The sequence below is a fragment of the Zea mays genome, chromosome 2, assembly GCF_902167145.1.
Source record: "Zea mays cultivar B73 chromosome 2, Zm-B73-REFERENCE-NAM-5.0, whole genome shotgun sequence".
NCBI classification, from domain to species: domain Eukaryota; kingdom Viridiplantae; phylum Streptophyta; class Magnoliopsida; order Poales; family Poaceae; genus Zea; species Zea mays.
The window spans coordinates 8,984,064-8,993,916 of NC_050097.1; the positions used below are offsets into that span (position 1 = coordinate 8,984,064).

General features: G+C 42.6%; 1 protein-coding gene across 2 annotated transcripts; it reads right to left on the bottom strand.

Moving 5' to 3' along the window:
• Positions 1-4,041: 4,041 nt before the first annotated feature.
• Positions 4,042-9,212, bottom strand: LOC100192981 (uncharacterized). 2 transcript variants are annotated; one of them, NM_001138154.1, is made up of 10 exons: positions 8,843-9,139; positions 8,074-8,195; positions 7,862-7,998; positions 7,583-7,647; positions 7,278-7,495; positions 6,835-7,077; positions 5,425-5,526; positions 5,288-5,338; positions 4,781-4,871; positions 4,116-4,643 (listed from the first exon to the last, which is right to left on the bottom strand). In NM_001138154.1, the coding sequence occupies exons 1-10, from the start codon at positions 9,021-9,023 to the stop codon at positions 4,489-4,491; spliced, it is 1,365 nt and encodes a 454-aa protein (NP_001131626.1). In that variant the 5' UTR covers positions 9,024-9,139; the 3' UTR covers positions 4,116-4,488. The 2 variants fall into 2 exon arrangements, with proteins under 2 accessions (XP_008667118.1, NP_001131626.1); XM_008668896.4 differs by lacking the exons at positions 5,288-5,338; positions 5,425-5,526 and having other exon boundaries at positions 4,042-4,643; positions 8,843-9,212.
• Between the last annotated feature and the right edge of the window lie 641 nt (positions 9,213-9,853).

Genomic DNA, 9,853 nt, shown 5'->3' on the forward strand with positions numbered 1-9,853 from the left:
ATGTGTATGGCTTCGTAGAATAATAAACCATATACAACAATCATGTGGTATTGGTTCCACTGAATCGCCGACAGTTATCTATGAAGATAATTCTTCTTGTGTCACACATATGTAGACAAGTTACATAAAGAGCAACATCAAAAAAACATATTGCTCCAAAATTATTTTATCCCCATGAGTTACAACAAAGTGGGGAGATAAATATCTTGCAACTAAATCATGCGATAATCTCGCTGATCTTTTTACTAAGTCGTTACCATCCTCTATGTAGGAAACGGCGACGTCTAAGAGGGGGTGAATTAGTACTTCTAAAAACTATTCTCTAAACTAGGCCACAATTAAATCCCTAGACCAAAACCTATGCAAATAAACAATATAGAATATGCAAACTAGGTTTTATCTAAGTGTTGTTATCTCTACTGCAAAGCCTAAGTTTCAATCTTAAATATTCTAACTAGAAAGGAGAGATTGAAACTTAAATACTTAATGTAAATGCGGAAGGTAAATTGCAAGTAGAGAAAGCAAACTCTCGTGGATGATGCCGATATTTTTACCGAGATATCTGGAACCACGCAAGGTTCTGACTAATCCTCGTTGGTGCCCCTACGCAAAGGGTAGCTCATGCGATGGCCAAGCACCTTGGTCGAGTAACTTCGTACAGAGTCACGAGCCTTCTTCACGTGCAAGTGGTGCTCCGCTTTCAGCTCCTCTCGAACGCTCCCGGGTTCTCCACTATCGAGCTTCCGGCAGAAACGCTGCGGGCCTCGTTCCCTCTGGTACACGGTGGCGGTCGTGACACAAACTCGGTTGTCACGGTCAGCAAAACTCTCGTCTCATTCGGTAAAATTACAACGGCTCACACAAGAGCTGAGGGGTTTTGTGGGTTTTTCTAAACTCACTCAACTAACTAGGAATCACTTAGAGCAAGCGTATAAGCGGTCTAACTAACCTAAGCACTTTGCAAAGCACCTACGCTAATCATCAAGTGATTCTATTAAGCAGTTGAATGTTTGAGCACCTGGAAATGTCTACAACATGTATTGTTATGTTGCTTGGGCCCCATGCCTTCAAATGGCCGGTTGGGTGGAGTATATATAGGCCCCAACTCAAATATAATTGTTGGAGAAAAGTTGATGCTCTCTACGGCACACCGGACAGTCTGGTGCCCTGTCCGGTGCGCCACTGGTTGTTGGATCCGACATGTGACTGTTGGTGCTGTCAGCCTTGCATCGGACAGTCCAGTGTCACACCGGACAGTCCGGTGACTTTCCTCCACGGTGCCACCAGGAACTAGCCATTGGGCCACTATTCTCTGGTGCACCGGACAGTCCGGTGGTGTGGCATCAGACACTTCGGTGCTCTCAGTCAGACAGTCCACCGGTGGCAACACTTACTTAATGTCTTGTACTTTGCTTGATACTTGTTGATCTTCATTTATGGTCTTTTTAATGTCTTCTTGTGAGGTGTTGCTTCCTCAATGCCTTAGTCCAAGTCACTTTAGCATCCTGTGAACTACAAACACAAACACTAGCAACCACATTATTTTACGGGCTATGTTGATCATCAAACACCAAAATCACTTAGCCAAATGGCTCGAGGTCCATTTTCCTTACACTCTACATTCTGGAAGTTTGTACATGGGATTGGCATGAGACGACTTCAAAATTTGCAAGAATTAGGTGGAGCTATCTCCTAATTATTAAACATGTCCTAACTTTGTATTACACTCTTTTCTTTTATGAGTTTTTCCTCCAAGTTTTCTCATGAAAAGTTTTTAATGAGATAATAATAATGCAAGTACATGTCATGTTTTCTATTTTCCCAATGGGGTTTTTAAGGGAACATCACATGCATATATTGTCCTCAAGTTTGTTATGATTTTTTTCTCTAAGGTTTTCTCATACAAGGTCACAAGAGACTATCCCTAGAATATACTGGACAATTTCTCCTAATTTTCTCATTGGCTTTTCATGGAGTTTTTAACAATATATCAACACATTTCTCACGTTTTTGTACATGGTTTTTAGAGAAATTATCTTTATATCGTATCTCCAATTTTTCTGCACAAGGGTTTTTAGAGGAGCTACCAAAGACAGTGGTTTACTAATCACAGTAAGATATTCCTCAGATTTTTCACATAGTTTTTCGAGGAATTAACAAAGCATTGATCTCAAGGAAGATTGGATCAAGGGGGAGTGTTGTGAAAAGTTCTCTCTTCAAATAGATACATATTCACCAAAGGAGATGATCTCATCCATCCATTAATAAGACAGCATCAAGACATAGATTAAGCAGTTACTTGTAACCAAAGGGTGTGTCCTTTGACATGGATGCAGTGAACAGTTATTTCTAGGGTTAGACACATATTCACTGCACTCCTTCTCCTTGTAAAAATATGTACAAAGATCAATACAACACACTTTTTCTATTTCTCTACTTTCACTTTTACTTTCAATTCTAAGAAGCTGGAGGTCATTTTTTTAAACAATTGAGCCTAGTTTTCACTGTTAGAGTATACACAATAATTTACTCCCAAAAAAATTTAGCATATCCCTTATATTCATTTTTTGGTGAAAACTTTTTAGCAATTAGCATCGTTTTAGAGTTGCTCTTACGCAAGAGACTTTTTAGTACTCACTCCGTTCTTTTTATTTGTCGTGATTTAGTTAAAAATGAATTAACAGCGGGCGACAACTCCTGTAAAAACAAAAACTACATTATGCTTGTATAATGGTTTAGGGACGCAAAAAAATGCAAAGCTGGAAGGACACTCGCACACCGTTACATATTCCGCTATTTTAGCATACTACCTCTGGTCGAACAAATATATTTAACTCAATCCTCGATGCATACATTTTAATCAATAATTTCTTCCTTAAAATTCTTCTGGGATTCTGCAAGCATTTTCAATACAATTCTACACATAACTTGCATGTTTACAAATAAACAGTTTAAATCTGGTCTTTAAGGTTTGACTATGTTGTCCTAAATCACTGTTATTAAAACGTCGCTTAAACGATGTTTAAGTGTCGTTTAAGCGGTAAAACGTGATTAGGGACTAAAACGTCCGCACGTTTTAAGAAAATGGTCTAGAACGTCTGTTTTGGACGTTTAAGCGTCTTGTGAGCGTCTGAAACACGTTTTATAGTGTTTTAGGCGTTCTATAGACGATCTAGATGTTAATGGGCCTTCCCGGGCCTTTAGCCATCTTCAAACCCTAAATTCTAAGCCACCACCCATCCTCAACCGCTACCGTCGTGCGCATCCTCATCCGCTACCGTCGTCCAGAGCCGCCGGCCCCCCTCCTCCCTCTTCCCTCCGCCCACAGTCCAAAGTCCAGTGCGCCGCCGCCGCTCCAAAGTCCAGTGCTCTGCGCCTCTATCTCACCTCTGCGCTGCTCTGCCTCACTACGCTGCTCCCAGCCAGTAGCCGCTACCCACTGTGCTGCTCTGCGCAAGCCGCCAGTGCCCAGTGTTGAGCAAGACGTCAGTGCGCAAGCCTCACCTGTCACTGCGCTGCTCTGCCTCACTTCTGTTGAGCAATCTATATTTTTTATATACTTCTCTAAAAGGGCTGGATGCCTGGATGGTACCTTCCGTAAGACGCTGAAGGGCTATGTAAAACGGCTATAAACTGTTTTTTTCATGGGAGGAAAAAAATTGAGGGAATTGTACACTATCAGACTAGTTTCGCTTTTTTTTATGATATATTAACATTATTCTGGTTATAGGAATGGGTGAAAGTTGTATTCTTCTCCCTACAATAGTTGAATGCTATGTGGATTGCTCAGTTAAGCTTTTTCAGTTATGGCTATGTGCATTGTCTGTTTCTTTTTATGCTAATGCTATTTGGGTTGTGAACTCAACTTATGTATGAACTTATTCTATATTTGAAAGTCTATATCAAGTCTGAAAAGACGTTTCAACGTTCGTTAAAACGTTGAAAAATTGGTTCACAACGTTTTAACGTTTTAATAACCTTGTCCTAAATGACTTCTTATGGCTGCCATAAAACAATTTCGATCTATAAGAGAAATAATACTGTCGAAACAAACTTCATGTCTTTTTTTACTTAAACAAACTTCAAAAAAGTTGCAACACTTGCAAGATGAATGTACATTAGCCTCGCGAAAATAAGGCCTTCACTATCTTAATCTTTTATAATGTCACCTTGTACATAGTGCTCTCGGAAGAAGAAAAGGTGTTGCTAAGATAACAAAGAATTGCTGCAATTTCTCTCTATTTCATTTTACTGCACCATGCCTCCCCCCTCTAAAAAGAATATTTCGAAAACCCACACAGAGCATGAAGAATGACGAAGTTGCAAAGCCCTTCCAACTAAAATACGGACACAGACCAGCAACTGACAAGTGAATCAACAGACCAGGCAAAATCGCGGAGTCCTTTCAGACGTATACCCCAAACCAAAGGGGTAACTGGAAAGCCAGGACTCTTCCAACAGAAGGAGATTGTCATTGGTATGACAAGTTCACATGTATTTTCCTGGGACCACGCTGCTTGCAGCAGGAACCATGATGGGATGAATGGCCTGGAACGGCTGCACAAGTGGTGCAGGGCTTGGTACCACCAATGGCAGGTTCCCAGTTGCCATGATTGGAGGGGCCAAATACACCGGGGTGTTGCCTAGAGGGAAGATTTCGCAGGTACTTTCATGGTCAGTTTAGTCCAAAATAAGCATGTCCCATTCGAGAAAAAGAAATTTAAGCTGAACATGCAATATCATATCTACAGTAGCCAAAACCATGATTTCGGCCTGTTACCTTGGAACTTCTGCATGCTAGCTTGATATGAATTCAAAAGCACAGGGCGAGGCCATCCTTGAAAACCAGAGGGTGTTCCATGCAATGGATCCTTCAATGGGAACCAAGAATACATGAGCCAAGAGGAGGAAGGGAAAAATATATGTTAACTTACATTTAGACTAAATTTCATATCTATGGAGCATGGTTGGTTACTTGCCAGAGATAAGATTAAACAGGCTAACAGATCAACCATGACAGAAAAAAAAAACATTCCAAAAGAAAACAGTTCATTCCAGTTAACAAACTAACTTGATATGTAAAATAATTGGTGCAACATCAGGATTGGCAGCAAAGGTCAATCGCATGTGAAGAACACCCACAGTTGCTGGAGTGTAAAGCTAAAATACTTTACCCAAAGTCTAGGTTTTATATATAAATATAATAGTGAACAATTCTCTGCATTGCCCTATTCTTGATATTATCCACTTTAAGTCTCAAGGCAAATAATAATTGTGAATCACTCACCTGAGGAACTGGGTGAACATAAACAACAGGACTGAACTTCCCAGTCATTGCCTATCATGTCATCACAAACAAAATTTGTTTACTAGGACACAAATGAACATAGCTTTATGTACAAGGACAAGCAAATTTAGACTTACAGGCTGAGGACTAGGGGTAGTGTAGGTTGCCCCCACCTGCATGGGATGGTATGGTGTGCCTACTCTAGCTGGGTCTAGTCTGGATGTATTATGCCCCACGATCTATGACCCAAAAGGTAAGCAGTATAAGAATTCATAAGCATGGTAATATTATAATTAGACATTCATGATAGATGCAGCAAGCAAGGCCAAATTTAAGTGTATTTGCATATGCTTGCACAAAGTACAGTAACAGAACATAAAAAGATAAGTTGTTAAAAGAAGATTTCAAACATAACAGACACATCTACATGTGACCTACATGCAAGGTTCAAGAAAGCGCGATTAGGCGTGCGATTAGGCGCGGTTAAGCGCTGAGCAGAGGATCAACGCATCGCTTACCTACTAAGCGGGCAATTAAGCGCTGGCCCTGCTTAATCGTGCCCATCCGGCATGTTTAAGGGAGAAGAGGAGGGAGAGAAGATGAGGAACACCTCCGGCGTCAATCCAGCAGGCAGCAAATCGACGGATCGACGAGAGAGAAGATGAGAGACTTCAAGAGAGAGGTAGAGAGAGAGAGCGGACGGAGCGACGATGGCTGCAGGCAGCAGATTGGTGAGAGAGAGAGAGGCGGAGCGGCTTCGCGGTGAAGATCGCACGAGGGAGGAGAGGCTTCGGGAGAGGGAGCCGGAGAGCGTACGACATGGGGGAGGATAGGCTTCGGGAGAGGGAGGTGGAGAGCACAGGGTGGCGGCGCGGGACGTGGAAGGAGGCAGCAGAGTACTAGCCTATTAGGTCATCACGGGAGAGGGGTTTTGTGTTGGGCCTCCTGGCATATGGGCTTAGTGGGCTGCAGACCCATGAAGAGAGGAGGAGGGGTTAAGGGCTGCTGCAGGGTGGCCCAATATCATGTCTTTTTTTCTCTTTTTAACAAAAACGCTTAAGCACGATTAATCGCGCTTAAGCTTTTTCACCACCCTAGCGCGCGCTCAGCGCTTAGCGCTTTCTTGAACCTTACCTACATGTGACCTAGGTTTTTCAGTTTGGAGTAAAAAGATATGATTTTTTCTTGCATCAGAATGAAACTACAGTTGATAATCTGTAAATTGACGCAAACAATCAGTTTAAAAGTCTAATATTTTCATCCAAGTCAATATAAAAAAAATAAAGTAGGCAGCAAAAAGGTAAGAATGGCTTGCATAGCTCAATTGCTAAGACCATAGGAGTAAGTACAGGAGCTCAAATATAGAAAAAATAATAATGGAGTAACCCATGCACAGCAAGTTATCAACTTGAAATATGGGAAGCATGTTACAGGTTGCTATCCAATATTTCCCTTTTTATTATCAAGGGTATAATATAGTATTATCCAATGAAGGGTGAAACAATTAAAACAATCAAAAGTACATAAGAATAGATCAAGGTACTTACTGACTGAACATATTGAGGTGAAATGGCATAGTTTGCAGGAGACAGGTTACTACAATGAACCTTGTTGGTTAGAGGTGAAACGCCAGGCACAGACTTTGACTCATATACAGGTACGCCCATTGGTACTTCAGGGGCAGAGTGTGAAATGTAGTATGTGTCAACAGGGGCCATAGCTGCAAGTACTTGCCTAGAACTTGCAAAAGATGGAGAGAAAACCCTTGCACAAGGATTGAGTTTAAATTCCTGAAATAATGTACAATTGCTCAATTAACATAGAAAAAAAAATAGCATCCTTAAAACAACCGACATTAATAATCAAGAATTCTGTATAGGCCGTACAGGCATGGTCGAAACTCAAAACAGAAGATAAAATCAGCAAGCACTAATAGGTGAGAATTCAGATCACTACATAACTGTCACAGTCCAATATCAAATGAGCTCACCTTAGCAGTGGATTTGCTTGACATAATCATCTTGGTAGCTGAATTACTGACCGGCTGAGAGGGTTTAACATCTGAAGCTACCAAGGGCGCAGCTATAGCTGAACTTGTAGCAGCATCAACTTTAGGCACCATAGTTGCTGATCCAGAAACCCCATTCATGGAGAAACATGGCCCCATAAGTCCGGTAGAAGAACTTAAACTTGTAGCGCTACCACTATCTGAGTAAATGAGCACATTTAATACAACGGGGCAGAAGGGAAAAGTACTGTGTTGTTGGTAATAAAAGAAACAAAAGGGGTTCATACTTTGACCATTTTTCTTAACAGAAGTATTTTTCCCCTGGCCCACAGAGGTGCATTTCTCAGTTTGCCTGTGACAAAAACAGTATCGATTGTTCAACAATGGATAGAAGGAAGAAATTATAGAGTTAAAGAGATTGATTGATATCTCCTGCTTGGATCCACATGTGAAAAAAATCAAATTCCCATTTACATTGGGGCCAAGTAGGATGCATACATGCAATCCAAAAGCGATATGTATGGAACAATACTAAACAGTATGCATGAATAGAATCGAGAACATACATAAGTGGAGATATATTTTCAGGTTTAGACATTTTGGGGTCATTTGCATGTGAATTTTGACGCTTCAAGGACCCATTGGAAGCCACCACGTTGGAGTCAAGAGGTTTACAAACACCTTTAACGGGGAGTGAAAGGCCCTACAGAAAGAGAACGGCTATCATGAACACCACTAAAAGACAATGCCTCGTAGCATGGAACTTAATTTAGCCTACCTTAGCAATCACTTGAACAAGGTCATCTGGATGAACAACAAGAGTGTCCACAAACGATCCCAGCGACAGATTCGCATCTCCCTTTCCGTTTGCAATCTTCTTTGCTTTCTTTAGCACGACACCTGCTCAACATGAAGTCATCAATGCAATGTTTTTTTCCAACAGAAAGACGACATTTCATCTTCAAATAGCTGGAGCTTCAACTCGAAATGTATAGGACAACCCAGGAATAAATGTCAGGCAGGAAACTATCACATGCTGTATTTACATACATTGTAGAAATTTCTATGAGCCCTCCTTATGATCTCGGAATTCCGCAATGCGTCATCCCCATAATACATACCTTACCTTGAGCCCAATCAGTGGTTTCCACGACACCGCAAAATCAACCACCTCGACCAAGACGAAACGGGCGAGATCTTGGCCGCGAATAGCTGTAACACAAAAATGGAGCAAACCCCGCGATCTCTACCACCCGCCTCCAAATCCATCCCAACGCACCGACAAAACAAACATCCTGATTCCCGCGGGCTCCAAGCGACCACAGCCACCCGTCCAGCGAGCAGATCAAACGGATGCGCAGGAAAACGTGGGGCGGGGTGGGCTGTGGACACCAGTAAGCCCGGCAGCACCCACCGCCCGACTCCACCCGCTGTTGGATCACGTCCCGAACGGCATTCCCGCGATCTCCAATCCCCGCAGGGCAACCCCAGCGAGGGCGAGCTTCTAAGAGAGGCGGCGGGAGGAGAGGGAAGAACGGACAGCTCACCGTAACCGGCATCGACGCAGGCGGTGTGGAGGACGCCGGAGTAGGTGGATCCGTCGCGGACCCGCACCTCCACGGGCAGACCCACCATGCAGATCGTGGCCATCAGCAGCGCCTCGGCGATGGACGGCGCCGCCGCCCTAGGCGGCGGCGGCGGCGGTTTCGCCTTCCTGGGGCGGGCCATGAGAGAGAGAGAGAGAGAGAGGGGGGTGGAGGGGAGGAGCCCACCCGAAAAAGGCAAAGGCAAGCGGGGAAAGGACCAAGGGGCGCAGGCAAGCAGCCGTGTCCCGTACTCCCGTGTGACTCGGACTCGCTTCGGGCCGGAGGTGCTCGCGCCTTTTGTGGTCTGCTCCTTTCCGGGCTGATGATGCGTCTGCTCTTCGCTCCGCGCGAAAGCCTGGCGGCGTGATTTTCTTTTTAGAGCCAGTTCAGGAAACTATTTTAGTAACGGATTTCTATTTTCTCAATAAAAATTAGTTTATTTTTCTTTGGAAAAATAAGAATTTTTTGATAAAATATAGTTTCTAAGCTAGCTCTTATTATCATTATTATTACAGACGATATATCGGTACGGTATGTACGCGAAGGCCAAGTAGTGATATTCGAAAAAGAAAAAAAAATACTGTGTATAGCAAGTTTTATGGCCTGTTTGGATGTTGTGGCAAACAATTTACCAGCTAATTTTAACACCTTAACCTCCAAACAGTTAGGCTAATAAATTGGCTATTATTATTTAGGGCTTGTTCGGTTATTTTCAATCCATATGGATTGGAGGGGATTGATACGGATTGAAGGGGATTTTGATTTACTAGGGATTGAATCCCCCTCAATCCCCCTCAATCCATATGGATTGGGGTAGAACCGAACATGTCCTTAGTGGGCTCACAAACTGATTACTCATTAACCATTTAATCTTGCTAATAGATCGTATAAAGAGAAAAGACTTCTATTAGTTAAGTCTCTAAATATATCCTGGCTAATTTTTGCTAGTTAATTATTTGCTGACAGATTATT